Source organism: Mastigoproctus giganteus, chromosome 8 (genome assembly GCF_048544385.1).
Source record: "Mastigoproctus giganteus isolate SK-2022 chromosome 8, ASM4854438v1, whole genome shotgun sequence".
Taxonomy (NCBI): domain Eukaryota; kingdom Metazoa; phylum Arthropoda; class Arachnida; order Uropygi; family Thelyphonidae; genus Mastigoproctus; species Mastigoproctus giganteus.
The window spans coordinates 63,230,232-63,249,671 of NC_143582.1; the positions used below are offsets into that span (position 1 = coordinate 63,230,232).

A 19,440-nucleotide genomic window follows, 5' to 3' on the forward strand; every position below is an offset into this window, starting at 1 on the left:
TGAACACAGACCTCTCAAAACAAGTCACAAAACTACTCACTGTGACAGATTATCTACTTTTGAGAAGGCATTGCACATTTCACAGTATAATGTTGGTTTGGTAATACTGTGTATCTGTATAGTTACCCTGTTGCTTTGTAGAGGGTATTCCTGTTGAAAATCAACTGTAAATAAATTTAACATACAGAATTCTCTGAAACATATCTAGGCCTACTATTTGCATTAATATTATTTTTTCTTTCAAGTAAAGATACAAAACTAATGTTATCTTTGAAGTGTGAAATGTGTATATATTCTTTGCATGTGCTTTATTTATTTTAGAACATATTAGCACTAGCATTAGTAGAGGCATACGATGCAAGAAAGCAAGCTTATGTAGCATCAGCCAAAAAAAAAAAAAAAAACCCTCCCATTTCACCCCTCCATTTGTTCCATATGTCTGTCCAGCTCAGCCTTAAATTTATTTAGGCTATCAACTTCCACAACAAAAGGTGGAAGTCTGTTCCACCAAAAGTCTGTTCCACCAATCAACTACCCGCTGACTAAAAGCAAATTTCCACACATCTATTCTACAACTGTCTTTCCTTAATTTGAATCTGTTCTATTCTACACATCTTTTTTTCTACAACTGTCTTTCCTTAATTTGAATCTGTGCCCCCCCTCCCAGGTTCTTAATCTGAGCAACAAGAATTCCATCAGCATTCAGCTTGCTCATCCCATTCAAGGCCTTACAACTCAATCAAATCACTTCGCAGGCACCTACTCTCCAGGCACTGCAATTTGCAGAACTTAAGCCTTTCTTGGTAAGAGCACTCCTTTATTCCCCTCATTAATCATGTTGCCCTTCTTTGTACTCGGTTCTAGCAACTCTACATCCTTCCTAAAATGAGGCCTCCAGACCTCTAGGTGTGGCCTAACCACTGCCTTGTATAATGGAATAATCACCTCCCCGTCCCTGGTAGCAAAATTCCTATCTATCATTGACAAGACTCCATGACCCTGCCCTGGCAGCCCATCTGCACTGCTCAGCGAACTTCATATTTGACTGCACACCCCAGGTCTTTTTTTCACTTTCCACTTCCCTGAGTGTAGTAACCACACAGTTGGTACGTTTCTCTTCGGTTATTGCTACTCATATACAGTACTTTGCATTTGTCAATGTCAAACTTCAGTTGCCACTTCTCAGCCCATTTGCCCAAATTATCTAGATCCAGTTGGAGTAGTATACTGTTTTTACTGTTGTTAATAACCCTGCCAACCTTTGTATAAGCTGCAAACTTGGACATTAAACCTGCTATACCTTCATCAATATCATTGACAAATATACAAAACAACAATGGGCCCAACACTGAACCCTTGGGAACTCCACTAATAACATTTGTCCATGAAGAGCAGTGTCCATTGATTACCACTCTCTGTCGTCTCCCATTCAACCATCCGTTTATCCATTGTACCAACTTACCATTAATGCCATACCTCTCCAATTTGTACAGCAGTCTTCCATGTGTAGTATCAAAAGCTTTCCTGAAATCCAATTATACGATACCAACATTATTTTTGGTATTCAGTTCCTTTGTGACCATATCATAGTATACAATCAAATTGGTCAGACAAGACCTCCCTTTAACAAACCTATTCTGTGTTTTAACTATTACTGCAGTTTTGTCTAGATGATCCTGCAATGCGTCTTTAACCATTGATTCCATTATTTTCCCTGGAACACAAGTTAAACTAACAGGTCTATAGTTACTTGTCACCTTTTGAACCCCCTTTGTGAATAGGTGATACATATGAACATCTCTAGTCCATGGTCACCTCCCCAGAGTCAAAGGAAGCTCTCATAATTATGGCTAAGGGTTTGTTTACTTCCTTTGCTGCCTCGTTTAATATAACTGGATAGATCCCATCCACCACAGGTGCCTTTTTTATGTTTAACTTCAACAATTTCTCCTCCACTTCGCTCTCAGTTATTACAAAATCACTCAGCTCCCTGTTAGAGTTTGATAAACTTCTGGCACTCCCCTCATTGAATAACTCCTCATTGTGTGAATGTAAATTCAAAATACTCATTCAGTTTATCAGCTACCTGAGCATGATCATCAATAGCCAACCCATCTATGTTACATGGTCAAATCTAATTCAACCCTTTCCTTCTTGAGTTTACATAAGTAAAGGACTCTTTGCTGTTTTTCTTTGCATTCTTTGCCAAATATTTCTCATAATCTGCCTTCGCCTGCCTAACCTCCTTTGTGAATTGATTACAGACTATTTTATATCTGCCATAGGCTTTTTTGTCACCTGATACTTTATATGCATCCCATACATTTTTCTTCTCTGCCAAGAGCCTCATTAATTCATCTGACATCCATTTAGGCCTAAACCTTGAAAAGTATTTCTTAGTTGGAATGAAAAGCCTAGCAGCTTCCAAAATTAAGTCCCTTAAGTCCCCCATTTAGAAGCCAATGTTGGTAACACCATCAGTTGATCCCACTGTACAGAATTTAAAAAACTGTCTGAGACCCCTGTAGTCATCTTTATGAAAATAAAAGCAATTCCCTTTAGCCTTGATGGTAGTTACATCTTTAAGTAATTCCCACATCAGTACATTGTGATCACTGTCACCCAGTGGTTCCTTTATCTGCAAATTCTTAATGCATGAATAATCACTGCTAATAATCAGATCAAGAGTATTACTCCCTCTGGTTGCCTCTCGAACATGTTGCTGTAGAAAACAGTCATCCAATAAATCCACAAAAGTCTTGCTAGTGTGCGAGTGACCAATCCACAAGTTCCAGTCTATATCTGGAAAGTTCAAATCCCCCATTATAAAACATTCTGATTTACTGAGGACGAGAGTTGCCGGTGCGGACGTGCCTTTCTGCCACTCTTAGAACAGAGAAGTTTTTTCTGATTTATTTTCTGCTTTATTAGTTTAAATTGACATATTAACTTATTTTCTAGAGTAGCTTTATATTCCTATTTACGGTACTTAAGTTTAAAGTAACTTAGATAGAGATTTTGTAGGTATTACTTAGTATCGGAAAGGGTATCAAATCCACGTGTTTACCGTTTGTAAATAGCCGCCATTGTTACGCGAAAAGTAATCAGTAAAATCTATTAATCTTGTCGAACTTCATTGGCAATTAAATTGTACTTTTAACCATACATATAACCACTTAGGTTCCGTAACATAAATAATTAGTAAAAATAAATAATTAATACATAACTTGATACGGAAGTTATATAGAGGGTTTTCGTAGATAACATTCGTTACTGAAACATAAATATTTCGTAGATAACACTCGTTACTGAAACATAAATATTTCATAGATAACACTCGTAGATTTCGTAGATAACACTCGTTACTGAAACATAAATATAGCGTTATAACTGTGTTGGGATACAAGTTTAGGATTTAATTTTGTACTGAAATTAAAATTTTACTGAAAGTAAATCGAAATCATGACTCAAACCAGAGCAGCAAAGCAAAAGGCTCGAGCTAATGGGAATGCTGTGGCTCAGGGGAGAACTGAGGGGGGCAGTTGCCCTCTGAATAACAGCCTTTTAAGATGCACTATTTGCTTGATGTTTGCGGAGCAGTCAGGTATGGGACATGATAATGCCATGGGGGATGTCTTTGTATGTGCTTGATGCAAGGAGTGTAAGGAAATCAGGCGACAACTCAGCGTTGTTATGGGCCTATATGAGAGCTTGAAGGACAGGGTGGATGCCCTCGAAGGATTACAAGTGAGGGGCCCATCAAGCTCTCAGCTGCCCACACCAATGCCAGAGCTTGCACTTGGTCATTGCGCAACACAGCGGCAACCCCCAAGGCAGAATGCGCTGATCCCAAAGGAACTAGTAGTTGTTGGTGACTCTATTGTCAGGGAAACGGGAAACATGCTTTGTAAAAAGGATAAGTGGAACGGGACCAGGGGCAAAGGTTGATGACGTTGTAGAGTGGATATCATCTTTTAAGGGCACAAAAGGTGATATAGTTGTACATGTTGGCATTAATGATATTAAGAGTAGGAGACCGGCAGAATTACTTAACAAGTACAGGTCACTGATGAAAAAAAGCCTTGAAGTAGGGTTGAATTTGAAAGTGTCTGCAATTCTGCCCAGACACGGTAGGAGGGAGTATATGATGAGAGCCCTGTCGATCAATTCGGGCCTGGAAAGATTGTGCAGGGCTCAAGGGATAGAATTTTTTTCAGCCTGGTCTGTACTTGTTAACAGGAGAGACTGCTTCTATAGGGATGGGATACACTTAAATAGAAAGGGTGCAAGAATGTTTGCTGATGCTATCGAGGCAGTGTTAGGTGGGTCGGAAAACGCTAGATTGGGGGAATACAAGGACTAATAGATTAACAGTAGCCACTGGTAGAGGATAAAGTGATTCTTGCACTGCTTCTATTGGAATGAGCAGCAGCCTGGAAAATAAGATGCAGGATATTTCAGAGACTGCTGGGAATCATGGGGGTACAAGTGAACATATGGGTTGTGTTAGGGTGGCTAAGAGGAAGAGCAGGTGCATGTATACTTGCGTGTACACCAATGCTAGGAGTTTAGTAAATAAATTTGATGAATTCGAGGTATTGCTCAAAACATCAAAGGCAGATATTGTGGGGATTTCAGAGACGTGGTGTCACACAGATATAAGGAATGCAGAACTGGAATTTGGGGAGTACAATGTCTACAGAAAGGATAGACAGGATAGGAAGGGAGGAGGGGTTATGCTATTAGTTAAAAAACACATAAAATCCAAGGAAATGAAGCCGGTCGACATCGCTGGACAGTGCAGTGTCGAGTCAGTTTGGTGTGACATAAGCATTGGGAGATCAAAATTGAGAGTAGGAGTGTGCTATAGGCCTAATGACTCTGATGAGTATAATAAGAAACTGTACAGAGAAATAGAGTGGGCCAGTAAATCAGAGAGTCTTATAATGGGGGATTTTAATTTCCCAGATATTGACTGGAATTTGGGGGCTGGTCACTCACACACTAGCAAGGCTTTTGTGGATTTATTGGATGATTGTTTTCTACATCAGCATGTTCGGGAGGCAACTAGAGGGAGTAATACTCTTGATTTGATTATCAGTAGTGATTCTTCATGCATTAAGAATCTGCAGATAAATGAACCACTAGGTGGCAGTGATCACAGTTTTCTGAAGTGGGAGTTACTCAAAGAGGTAACTACCAATAGGGTTAAAGGGAAGGGGTATTGCTTTCGTAAAGGCAACTACGGTGGTCTGAGATAGTATTTAAATTCTACATGGTGGGACCAACTGACGATGTTACCAAAAGCAAATTCAAAATGTGAAGCATTCAAAGAACTTATCTTGGAGGCTACTAGGCTTTACATACCAACTAAGAAATATTGTTCAAGGTTTAGGCCTAAATGGATGTCAGATGAACTAATGAGGCATATGGCAGAGAAGAAAAATGCATGGGATACATACAAATTAACACGTGACACGGAAGCCTATGATAGATACAAGTTGATCTGTAACCAAGTTACAAAGGAGGTTAGGCCGGCGAAGGCAGATTACGAGAGATCCTTGGCAAGGGATGAGAAGAAAAACAGCAAAGAGTTCTTTACTTATGTAAACTCTAGAAGGAAGGGGATGAATCAGATTGGTCCACTTGATATTGATGGGTCAACTGTTGATGATCCTGCTCAGGTAGCTAACAAACTAAATGAATATTTTGCATCGACATTCACACATGAGGAGTTATTCAGCAAGGGGAATGCCAGAGGTGTATTCAACTCTAGCAGTAAGCTAGAGAATCTTGTAATAACTGAGAGTAAAGTGGAGGAGAAATTGTTGAAGTTAAACACAAGAAAGGCACCTGGAGTGGATGGGATCTATCCAGTTATATTAAAGGAGGCAGCAAAGGAAGTAAGCAAACCCTTAGCCATAATTATGAGAGCTTCCTTGGACTCAGGGGGGGGGTACCCATGGACTGGAGATGTGCAAATGTGACCCCAATTCACAAGGGAGGATCAAAGGCTGACACAAGTAATTATAGACCTGTGAGTTTAACTTCTGTTCCCGGAAAATTAATGGAGGCACTGGTTAAAGAAGCACTGCAGGATCATCTAGACATGACTTCAGTTATAGCTCGGACACAGCATGGTTTTGTTAAGGGGAAGTCTTGCCTGACCAATTTGATTGGATACTATGATGCAGTCATAAAAGAACTGGATGCAGGGAATAACTTTGATATTATATACTTGGATCTTAGAAAGGCTTTTGATACTGTTGCACATGGAAGATTGCTGCACAAATTGGAGCAGTGTGGCAGTGGAGGCAAATTGCTGCTATGGATAAAGGGGTGGTTGAGGGGGAGAAGACAGAGAGTGGTAATCAATGGACACTGCTCATCGTGGACTAATGTTATTAGTGGAGTCCCTCAGGGCTCAGTGTTGGGTCCATTATTGTTTTCTGTATTTATAAATGATATTGATGATGGTATATCAAGCTTAATGTCCATGTTTGCAGACGATACGAAGGTTGGCAGGGTTGTCAAGGACACTACTGACACTATGCTGCTGCAACAGGATCTGGAAAGGTTGAGCAGATGGGCTGAGAGGTGGCAAATGAAGTTTAACATTGACAAATGTAAAGTACTACATATGGGAAACAGCAACCCCAGAGCAACGTATCAACTCTGTGGTACTACACTGACAGTGGTAGAGAATGAAAGGGACCTGGGGCTGGTTGTGCAGGCAGATATGAAGTTCTCTGAGCAGTGCAGACGGGCTGCAAGAGTAGTTCATGGTGTATTGGCAATGATATATAGGAATTTTATATAGAGTACTGTATACAGGCCTGGAGGCCTCATTTCAAGAAGGATGTAGAGCTGCTGGAACGAGTACAGAGAAGGGCAACAAGATTAGTGAATGGAACAAAGGGGTGCTCTTACAAAGAAAGGCTTAAGTTTTGCGAATTACAGTGTCTGGAGACTAGGCACCAGCGAGGTGATCTGATAGAGGTGTACAAAGCCTTGAATGGTTTGAGCATGCTCAATGCTGATGGGATTCTTCCTCTTGCTCAGAATAATCACCTGAGAGGGCATAAATTCAAATTGAGGAAAGACAGATGTAGGATACATGTGCGGAAATTTGCCTTTAGCCAGCGGGTGGTTGGTAGGTGGAACAGACTTCCATCCCTTGTCGTGGAAGTTGATAGCCTAAATAAGTTTAAGGCTCAGCTGGACAGGTATTTCGAATGAACAGAGGGGTGAAGTGGAAGTGATATTTTTTATTTATTTATTTTACTTTATTTTTAATTAATTTTTTTTTTTTTGGCTGATGCTGCATAAGCTTGCTTTCTTGCATCAAATGCCTCTACTAATGCTAATGCTACTGGCCCACTCTATTTCTCTGCACAATTGCACATTATACTCATCAGATTCATTAGGACTATAACACACACCTACTCTCAATTTTCTTTTCCCAGTGCTTATGTCACACCAAACAGACTCAACATTGCATAGTCCACCAACATCAATTGGATGCACTTCCTTAGATTTTATGTGTTTCTTAACTAACAGCATAACCCCCCCTTCCCTTTCTGTCCTGTCTATCCTTTCTGTACACATTGTACTGCCCAAATTCCAGTTCTGTACTGCTTATGTCTGTGTGACACCACGTCTCTGATATCCCAACAATATCTGCCTTTGATGTCTCGACTAGCACTTCAAGCTCATCAAATTTATTAACTATACTCCTAGCATTGGTGTACATGCAAGTATACATGCACCTGTTTCTACTCTTAGTTACCCTAACACAGCCCATGTATTTACCTGTTCCACTATGACTTCCAGCAGTCCTGGAAATCTCCCTTACCTTGCTTTCCAGGCTGCTGCTCATTCTAATAAAAGCATAATATATAAGAAATATATAAGGAAAAGTAAAGGGGAGAAAATTTCTCTGTTCTTCTATATATCACATATACTGTTTAATATATATATGGCCGACCGGGCTAGCCGGGTGGGTAAAGTACCTGCCTAGCAACCCAAAGGTCGTGTGTTCGAATCCCACTTCAGGATTGGATCAAAGTACTGCAAAAACCTTGGGAGGTGCATTATGGCCACAGAAGCCAATGCGCCAACAACTACCAAAAAAAAAAAAAAAAAAAAAAAACAATATATGATTTATGAAAATTTAATTATATTATTAAATCAGGTGTCACATTGCACTGTGCCCCAACAGTGAAATGTTATATGAAGGTTCCCATTCCTATACTGATAGTGCTATCTCAATACTTTAGTCATATAAGGGCATAATTTATGCAAATGCATATATAGTTCAAATACATATTTACTTCATCTTATTTTCTCTCCTGCTCTGCAAAACCTTAGGAGAAACGGTAAGCACACCATCCAATTTTGCAATATCATTCTGTAAGGACAAAGCACTTCTGTGACTACTATGACCAGACCTGGACCTGAGTTGTGATGGAGAACACTCTTTACTAGTTGGAGGTAACAAGGGAGGTAATAACCTTTCTTGAGCAAAAAATGCAAAACCTGAAACAAAAAAAAAAATAATAAAATAAAATAAATAAATAAATAAAATAAAATAAACTTTCTCAATTCTACAGCACAACAATACCTATTTCTATTTCTACACCTGTTTCTCTATTCTACAACACATACACAGAGTGGGACAAAAAAAAAAAAAAACTAACAGAGCTTTTTTTTTTTTTGAAAATTCTTTAGAACACAGGTGTTAAATGTCAAAACCTTTAACATTTTACTTTGCTTAATTAATTCATTTTCTCGAAAGTTTTATAAAATGGCATTTACCTTGAATGAGATCTATTGTATTTATTATTTGTAATTTATTATTTAATAACAAACTAACTGTTGAAAAGACATTATCCAAGAATTACTGGTTGTATAATTACAACTTCTGTACCTCAAGTCAAATATTTACTAATAAGTTGTAATTTTATTGTAAAAAGTTCATTTTCCTTGAAAAAATTATGAACAATTATGGTTTCATAATTTTCAAAATCATAATAATGTTCACCCTAGTGCTAACTCATTCCAATAAACACAATACAATGTGTTTGAATAAACAGTGATGTGAAGGTGCCAGTGCTAATCAATATCACTGCCAATATCTTTGCTGCTCTGGTGCTGTGCTCATTATCAAGAGATGCATCAGTTAAATGTACTCTCCTAGAATTTGGAGAACCTACAAAATCAATCTCATTCCCAAGGCTGGACTGGACACTCACAGGGAGACATCAGCTACAGACCTATTTCAGTTGCCTCGACACTCCCAAAAATAACTGAAAGCGCTCACAATTCATACCTACAAAATTTTATTCATGGAACTGCATCCATGAATAAAATTCACGAATAAGTGGGTACATCCACCATCACTAATCTGGCTGATGCACTTATTCAAATACAATCAGCATTTTAAGCAAAATGCCAAGAACAATATTCTCTACTTTAGACATTAAATTGGCATTTGATAACTTTAATGTCAAGGAAATAATAAAAATTCTCCAGAATAATTGAGATAAATACTACAGTAGTAGTGTTTATATAGTTTTAGCCTCAACCACAGATTTCTCATGTTCAAATCTAGCTCTATCATAGTCACTACATCTACCTTAAGGAGTAGTTCTATTAATGATTATCTTCACAGCCTCACTATAGTTGCTACTTCAAATGAAAATCACCACATCATTTCATACGCTGATAATTTTAAAATATTTATTACCTCCAGACCCAGTGATGACACACAAAAAATGAATCAAGATGCCAATGAATTAGTGGCAACCCTGGTCCAATACCTTCAAACCATCAGCTTAATCATCAGTGTAAAGAAATCTGCCCAAATTATACACTTTCCAGAAGAAGCCTAAGACAGTACATATTCTCATTCAAGGCAATAAAGTACCAAAAGTGGACTTTCACAAAGATATGAGCATAATCTTTGATAAAAAATTTCTCCTTTTTCTGCTACTACTATGCATGTGCAGTAAAAAAAAAATTCAGAGCCAAATGGCTGATCAACCAAGAAACAATCACATACAACAATGAATCTGCCCAATCCTCACATACAAAGCAGAAATATGGTCAGGAGCCCCACAAGCAACATATAAAAAATTCCCCACCCCTCTCTCTCGACTACTGCATCCTCAGATGGCTAAACTGGAAATTAGGATTTCCATTCATAATATCCACAGCAAATGTACCAGAACCTCAAGCCCGCTCCCTTTCATCTACTCATAAAACAGGCCAATATATCTCTGCTGTACAAATTACCCTCAAAAGTGATCACAACTACAGTCGCTGCAGTACCATCCTGTCAGAACATATGGACCAGGCAACTACACATCTGTAAACTGAACAGGCTGCAACAAATGGACAAGCTATTCCCCAACTCTGCACTTTGACTAATTAATCAACTCAGAATCGACTGTCACAAGTTTGTCTCTAGCAAATCCTAAAGAAAAGAGATAGCCAACCTCATCAAAAACCACTGAAGACTTAAACTTATTACCCACTCCAATAAAGGCTAGAGAACTGTCTACTTAATATTGTCTCCAAATACAACTAAGGGCTGCATGAAAAATATTTCCCATTTGTAATAATCTATTTTTTAGTATCTGTATAACTTTTTAATTCAAGCCCCTAGCCATAAAGCTGTGATGGACCTGCCTGTATTTTTGGCAATAAATGATTATTTATTTTTTTATTTATTTAACCTTCCCCGAAATGTGATTGCAACAAAAATGTGAATGCAACAAAAATGTGCAAAATGTGAATGCAACAAAAACCGCTATTATACCTTTAAAATAATGAAGAAATAGTAGTGGTTTTTGTTGCATTCACATTTTGCAGGGCTTACCCACTGAGCTAACTTAATCTTAATTTACTTACACAAACTAACAATAATTTACTAATGAATAAGACAACATTAATAAGAGGAAAAAAAAAAAAAATTCTGAATAGATATTACAGCAAGGCAAAAGTGAAAGTGATTCCTGCACTGCTTCTATTGGAATGAGCAGCAGCTCGGAAAGCAAGGTACTGGAGATTTCAAAGGCTGCTGGGAGTCATCATGGAACAAGTAAATACATGGGTTGGGTTAGAGTAACTAAGAGTAAGAACAGGTGCATGTATACTTGCATGTACACCAATGCTAGGAGTATAGTAAATAAATTTGATGAATTTGAGATGCTAGTGAAGACATCAAAGGCTGATGTTTTTGGGATATCAGAGACATGGTGTCATACAGAAATAAGGAATGTAGAATTGGAATTTGAGAAGTACAATGTGTACATAAAGGGCAGACAGGATAGAAGGGAAGGAGGAGTGTTGTTGTTAGTTAAGAAACACAAAAATCAAAGGAAGTGCATCCAGTTGACATGGGTGGACAGTGCATTGTTGTGACATAAGCACTGGGAAATCAAATTGAGTAGGAGTGTGTTATAGGCCTAATGACTCTGATGAGTACAATGAACATACAGAGAAAAAGAGTGGGCCAGTAAATCAGAATGTCTTATAATGGGGGATTTTAACTTCCCATATACAGACTGGAACTTGTGGGTTGGTCACTCACACACTAGCAAGACTTGTGAATTTATTGGACGAGTGTTTTCTACAGCAGCATGTTCGAGAGGTAACCAGAGGGAGTAATACTCTTGATTTGATTATCAGCAATGATTCTTCATCCATTAAGAATCTGCAGATAAAGGAACTAGGGGGCAGTGATCACAGTGAACTGATGTGGAATTTACTTAAAGTAACTACCATGAGGAGTAAAGGGAAGGGTTTTTGCTTTCATAAAGGTGACTACAATCGTCTCACAGATTTTTTAAATTCTATACGGTGGGACCAACTGATGATGTTACCAACAGCCAATTCTAAAAGCATTCAAGGAATTAATCTTGGAAGCTACTAAGCTTTTCATACCAATTAAGAAATACTGTTCAAGGTTTAGGCTTAAATGGATGTCAGATGACCTAGTGAGACTCGTGGCAGAGAAGAAAAATGCAACGTACGTATATAAATTATCAGGAGACAGATTCCTGTGGTAGATATAAGATAGTCTTTAATCAATTCACAAAGGATGTTAGGCAAGCAAAGGCAGATTCCTAGAAATCTTTGGCAAATGATGCAAAGAAAAACAGTAAAGACTTCTTTACTTATGTAAACTCTAGAAGGAACGGGTGAATCAGATTGGTCCACTTGATATCAATGGTTTGATTGTTGATACACCCGGTGAATAAGCTGACAAACTGAATGAGTATTTTGCATCTACATTCACACATGAGGAGTTATTCAAGGAGGTGAATACCAGAAGTTTATCAAACTCTAGCAGAGAGCAAAATGATTTTGTAATAACTGAGAGCAAAGTGGAGAAGAAATTGTTGAAAGTGAACATAAGAAAGGCACCTGCGGTGGATGGGATCTATCCAGTTATATTAAAGCAAGTAAGCAAACCCTTAGCCATAATTATGTGAGCATCCTTGGTGTCAAGGGAGGTCACAACAGACTGGAGATGTGCAAATGTATCCACAATTTACAAAGGGTGACACGAATAATTACAGACCTATTAGTTCAACTTCTGTTCCAGGGAAATTAATGAAGGCAATGTATACTTGCCTTCATTAATTTCCCTTAGTTAATTAATTTCCCTAAGTTAAAGAAGCAATGCAGGATCATCTAGTCAAGACTGCAGTAATAGTTCAGAAGATGTCTTGTCCGACTAATTTGATTGGATACTATGATGTGGTTACAAAAAATAATTTATATCATATACTTGGATTTTAGGAAAGCTTTTGATACCGTTGCACATGGAAGACTACAGTACAAACTGGAGCAGTATGGCATTAAGGGCAAGTTGCTACAATGGATAAAAGGATGGTTGAGTGGGAGAAGACAGAGAGTGGTAATCAATGGACACTGCTCTTTGTGGACTAATGTTATTAGTGGAGTCCCCCAAGGTTCAGTGTTGGGCCCATTGTTGTTTTCTGTGTTTATGAATGATATTGATTAAGGTATATCTGGGTTAATGTCTAAGTTTGCAGATGATACGAAGGTTGTCAGAGTTGTTAATCACAGTAATGATAGTACGCTACTGCAACATGATCTGGAAATGTTGAGCAGATGGGCTGAGAGGTGACAACTGAAGTTTAACATTGATAAATGTAAAGTACTGCATATGGGTAGCAGTAACCCCAGAGTAACATATCAACCAGGTGGTACTACACTCAGAGTAGTGGAGAATGAAAAGGACATGGGTGTAATTGTGCAGTCAGATATGAAGTTTTCTGAGCAGTGCAGACAGGTTGCAAGAGCAGCTCAAGGTGTCTTGTTAATGATATACAGGAATTTTGATAGCAGGGATAAGGAGGTGATTATCCCCTTGTATAAGGCAATGGTCAGGCCACACCTTGAGGTGTGGTATACAGGTCTGGAGGTCTCATTTTAGGAAAGGTATAGAGCTGCTGGAATGAGTACAGAGAAGGGCAATGAGATTGGTGAGCTGAACATAGGGTTGCTGTTACCAAGAAAGGCTTAAGTTCTGCAAATTCAGCTTCTGGAGATTAGGCATCTGTGAGGTGATCTAATTGAGGTGTATAAGGCCTTGAATGGTTTGAGCAAGCTAAATGCTGATGGGATTTTTCCTCTTGCTCAGATTACTCACCTGAGGGACATAAATTCAAATTAAGGAAAGAAGACTGTAGAAAGATGTGCGGAAATTTGCCTTTAGCCAGCGGGTGGTTGATAGTTGGAACAAATCTTCCATCTGTTGTAGCGGAGGTTAACAACTTAAATAAATTCAAAGCAGAACTAAACAAACATTTGGAGTAAATGGATGGGTGAAATGGGAAGGGTTTTTTTTTTTTTTTTTGCTGATGTTATATAAGCTTGGTTTCTTGCATCACATTCCTCTACTAATGCCAAATTCTAAATTATGATTGCCATCTAAAGTGATAATTTCTAGCAGATTCTGTTATTTACTGTGACAGCTATGAAAAAACTGTTAACAGTGAATTATTTATTGAATCGTCAAGCATTTATGTTTGTTATACACCAAAAAAAACAAAATAAATTTAAAAATTAAAATATCTATTAAACTGATGTCAATGTGCACATTAGCATTCCTCAAGTATGATATTCACTTTTGATATGCATAATTATATATTTTTAAATTGGAAAGTACAGCCATAAAGAACTTCTTTACAGTCTGTACTTGTGTACAAAATGCACAAGTACAGAACATCATTAAATTCTGCATAGCATTTTCGCTGCCCTGTGTTTTTATATTATGTATAGCAATTTGGTTTTCCTTACATTTAAACTGCTTCGTTCAACTGCTATACTGATATTTTGCATTAAGGTAGTCAGGAAATATTTTTTATTTTGGATAGAAAGCCTGTTATCACTAAAGACATTAGTAGTTATTATTATTCAATATGGTGTAAGGGAAAAAATAATAAAATTATAAAGTGCACCTTTTTAACTATTTCTTGCCTTTCGTCCCAAAAAAACCAAATAGTGTATAAATCAATAAGTTATACATATAGCTAGAATACATAAAATATTATTGGCCATTCATTCTGCCATCTATAGTACAGTATTCTTTTTTGTATTTTAATTTAACCTATGTTCTTTGTCAGTATTTTACTGTTGCCTTGTAAGAGTTTTAATCTATTATTGTATAATTTTTCACTATCATTATTCAGGTCTGCTGCATTGATAGGTTAATTGGCATGTCTGTCAGGCCACTGATACTCAGATTTATTTAATGTTTGTGGCCTTTCAACAAGGTGGAGTTGAATTCGGTCTATTTTTTATTTATGTTTGTTTCAGTAATTGGCATGTTATTGTGGTTAGTTTTTGTTTCTCTTTATAATGATATTTTATGTAATTCGGACATGGATTTAGCAGCACCTCCTTGATGACATGGAGTCATCAAGGAGGTGCTGCTAAATTTGTATTAATTGGCATTTCTTATAAATTATTTTAGGAATGCATTCTGAAGCACCCTTATCTCAAACTATTTTCCTTCCCCCCCCCTTTTTTTTGTTGCTATCATTATGTACTGGTTTATTTTTTTTCTACTTACTTGGCTTGCCATATGACTGGCATATAACTTTGTGTTCTAGTTCTTTCCTCAACATTTATAAGTAATACACTGCTGCAACCAGTGTTTTGTTTTCCTTTTCTTACTTACTCATTTAATTAAAATTTATTTCACTTTTCTGTATGTGTTTTTTTTTTAGGAGCATTAGCAACTAAGGCCATATTGCTCCAGGGATATGCAGTGGTCATTCCCTGACCTTTCCGCATCCTCTGTATTTGGTGGTCACGGGCCTGAACCCCAGTCTAATCAAGAAGCATTTGCTATGCACTGCTGCTCCTGCCCACCAGGCTACAGAAGCGCCATTCTGTGTGCGTGCGTGCGTGTGTGTGTAGAAATATCTGCACTTTGTTTTTTTTTTGCTACACCTGCTGGAGGATTTAAATAAAAAGATTATTTTTATATTTCCCATTTAAAATACTTACTATCCCTATTCTCATCATGATGCTTTTCAAGAAGATCCCAAAACACAAGCACCTAGATTGAAATAAAAAGAAATATTAACAGCATGGTAAAAACAAAAAATATACTTTAAATTTCAAATGCCTAGCACTCTGTAGCACAAGCAGTCAACATTATCAATTAAAATAAACTGCAACTTTTATATTTAGTTTTGATAAGGCTGTAAGTTTAATATGCATTATCAAGGTGGCAAAAATCTAAATATAGGGGAGTTTTAAACCACAAAATATGTACTTCAAACCATGAAACTTTATATGTATATAAAATGACTTTTTGTGGAGTTTATTGATGATACAGAATCAGGTTAAACATTGATGAATTTATACACACCAGAGGACATTTTATAACATTCAATGGCCTACATCTTCAATATTATTTCATCATTATAAGTCTTTATCTTCAATAACATATTTGTGAATAGGATAATGCACATACCATTGTAAAAATGAATTTCTGGAGACATTTGTAATAATTTAATAAATGGCTTGTGGTAAGCCATTTGCTTCAGGTGAAGGAAAAAACATCAACTCACAGCAGGGTGATATGTAAATCCTACCTCCACAGACTTTGAAGTTAAGCTTTAAAATAGAGCATTAGAAATGTACATTATGAAGTTTTTTTTTCTATAATAGAACTTTTTTAAATGAAGAGAAGTCTTTTAAAAACAAATTGTAAGGCTGCCACCATAAGTGACTATATGCTGCACTATGAATAACACTTCATTAATTCATAATGTGGCGCCACTCCTGAAATCACAACATGTATAAAGTAAAGCTTTTGACACTATTCCACATTAAAGACTGCTATACAAATTGGAGCAGTGTGACACTGTGATGAAAAGTTATCTCTATGGATAAAGGGATGGCAAAGTGGCAGAAGACAGACAGAGATTATAAATGGGACTTCTCTTCTTGAACTAATATTATCAGTGCAGTTCTCTAGGATTCAGTGCTGGGTACCTTACAGTTTTCAATATTATGTAGTTAATGCCATTAATGACAAGAATCAAGGTATACTACTTCAACAAGAACTAAAAAAATTGGATAGATAGACTGAGACGTGGTGATTGAGGTTTAACATTGATGTACCAATGGGGTGGTCCCACCCTCAAGGTAACAAAAAAGACCTGGGGTAATTGTACAGTGTGACATGAAAAAATTCTGAGCAATTCCAACAGGCTGCTGAATAGTTCATGGGATTCTGTCAATTATATACAGAAATTTTGCCAGCAGGGACAAGGAAATGATTATCCTGTTGTATAAGGTATAGTTAGGCTACATCTTGAGTATTACACAAATGTCTGGAAGCCTAATTTTAAGAAGGATGTGGATACATTGGTTAAGAGAAGAGCAACAAGATTAGTCAAGGACACACAAAATGGTACTCTTACCATACAAAAGACTTCAGTTTTGCAAATTGCAGCACATATGCATTTTTAAAGGTCCGTTGACCTGTGAAAGCACATGTATATTACCAGCAGCGAACAGGTTAATCCCAAATGTTACCCTTGAAACAATCTAAAGTGTTCAATCTAGAGAGATTTAAAATACAAAAAGGACTCCTATTAAAGGGTCTGTGTCCAGGCTGAAGAGTCTGTTTTGCAGACATCATTTAATATGTAATTTGTAATAATTCTGGCTGTGATCCAAGCTTGAGTGTCACAAGAGATATCTGCTGAGGGAAATTTCACTGCAGTTGAATTTTGCCCCTTCCTCCTTTGTTCTAATAAATAGTTTTAGCTTCCAAGATCTTTTCTTGTTAGGAAAATAAAATAAAAGCTCCAGCACTAACACATGTGAAAAGATCAAAATTATAAATTAATTATATTCATGCAATCATCAGTCATTGAAATCACAAGATAATAAAAGATAAATCCTAAGTAAATTTCGCCAGTATAAACAAATACATATAACACAAGTCTACCAGGTGCTAAAATTGATGTTACTAACCAGTTGTAAGTTCTTAAGAGAACTACAAGGTTTTATGGTTATACGTGTGGGAACTAATGACTTGGTCAAGAAATATAAAGGCATGCTAGAAAAATGACACACAGTGTCTGCAAATCTGCCCAGACATGACTGTAAGATGAAAGCCTTGTTGATTAACTTCGCACTTGAGGGACTCTGCAAGGCTAATGGAGAAAAGTTTTTCTTAGCTTGACCTACCCTAGTTAACGCTGATTGCATCCTGTGCAGTAGATATTTACCCAGATCAAATTAACTAATAAATTCTATAATTTTTACTCTATCCACAGAGCTGAAACTCTGTATAGCTGGAGCCAGAACTGTTTTCTTGAACTTTCCCACTTAAAATTTCAGAAGTTTCTATTGATTTTTCATGCAAAAGACAAAAATGTACCATCATATGTGCATTTTTTTTTTTTTTTTTTTTTCAGTTATTTTTTTTTATTCCCTCCCTAACTAGCCTAGTACTCATGCAACACAATACTCCATTCATTTGTTTTTTTAGCAAGCACGTGCCTCTGTTTGCAAAAGGGAGTTTCATTTACATTGGCATGAGAATGCTCCAGCATTGCGTCACAGTTCTTTTAAAGCTTTATCGATAAGGCAAAAAAAAAGGACAAACGCAAGCTACTGTTTCTTGGCATAAGAAATGACAAAAGAATCACAATTGTTTTTGAAAATGATAAAAGACTGTATTCCTTTCTTCAATATGTATTGTTTCTACTATCACAAAATCAAGGAAATTCAATGTTGGAAGCCACACTGGAATTGGAAAAAACTGGTGTAAAACTGATCACTGAAAAGAATTTCTCCCTTGAAACTTTGTGATAACATCAAATGCACACCAAGGAAATATTGAAATATTTTTTCAATCCCTTCAGCTTAAACAGATTCAAGGCAGAACTAGACAAACATTTGGAGTGAGTGGATGAGTGAAATGAGTTTTTTTTTTGGCTGATGCTATATAAGCTTGTTTTCTTGTATCATGTGCCTTTACTAATTCTAATACTACAATGTATCATTTGATAAAAAAAAAAAGTTTGCTTTATTGTAACTGTTTTTAGGGAACAATATTGATACAGCATGTTTTGTGGATTGATATTTGATCTTTTAACGAAATTTCAAGAACATATTTAAATTGATAGCTGCGTTATAAACTTCAAAAACTGGTGCCAAAAGAAGGGGGGGAAAAATCACCCACTTTGAATAACAGATTGTTTTTTGAAATGTGTATTGTTCACAAAACTGCAATATTTTCTAACAATGCAGAGAATGCTATGACTAATGGATTGTTCACAAAACTGCAATATTTACTAACAATACAAAGCTAACAGATTACGGCTAACTATAACTAGCGGATTGTTAAAAAATATATATATTTCAATATTTCCTTGGTGTGCATTTGATGTTATCACAAAGTTTCAAGGGAGAAATTCTTTTTCAGTACACCTTGTAGACCTTGCATGAACACTAGCTATACAATACACTGTACTGTATAGCTACCCGCGTAGTTTGAAATGCGGTATTTATTAATGTTTAACATTCATTTTTTGCAATTAATGTTCATATTTTCGATTTTGTTGATACTTGATATTAAAAAAAAAAAACAACTCATAAACCCTGGAACTCATAAAGCAGGAACTGCCTGTACTGAAAAAGAAAGATGCCAAAATGGGCAACAAGATAGTTGAAAGATTTAAATAAAAAAATTAATAAGGAAAAAAAAAAAAAACCCACATGGGACAGTTACAAGTACATTTTGAAAAAGCACTGGCTTATAGAACAGGAAAAAAGAAGTGCTTTGTATTCTTATATATGAATACAAAGAAGCAGATAGTGCCAAGGGAGGAATAGTGAAACAGAGTTGAACCATTATAAAATAAGCAA

The 19,440-nt window shown here is 36.7% G+C and overlaps 1 protein-coding gene across 1 annotated transcript in view; it reads right to left on the minus strand.

The window, feature by feature from the left end:
* Positions 1-19,440, minus strand: part of LOC150081574 (primary cilium assembly protein FAM149B1-like) — a 168,715-nt gene that overhangs the window by 69,510 nt on the left and 79,765 nt on the right. Inside the window, exons 9-10 of the mRNA XM_090379417.1 lie at positions 15,553-15,604; positions 8,334-8,538 (exon numbers count right to left, since the gene is read on the minus strand). Coding sequence (XP_090235543.1) covers positions 8,334-8,538; positions 15,553-15,604 — 257 coding nt within the window. The remainder of the gene's footprint in view (positions 1-8,333; positions 8,539-15,552; positions 15,605-19,440) is intronic.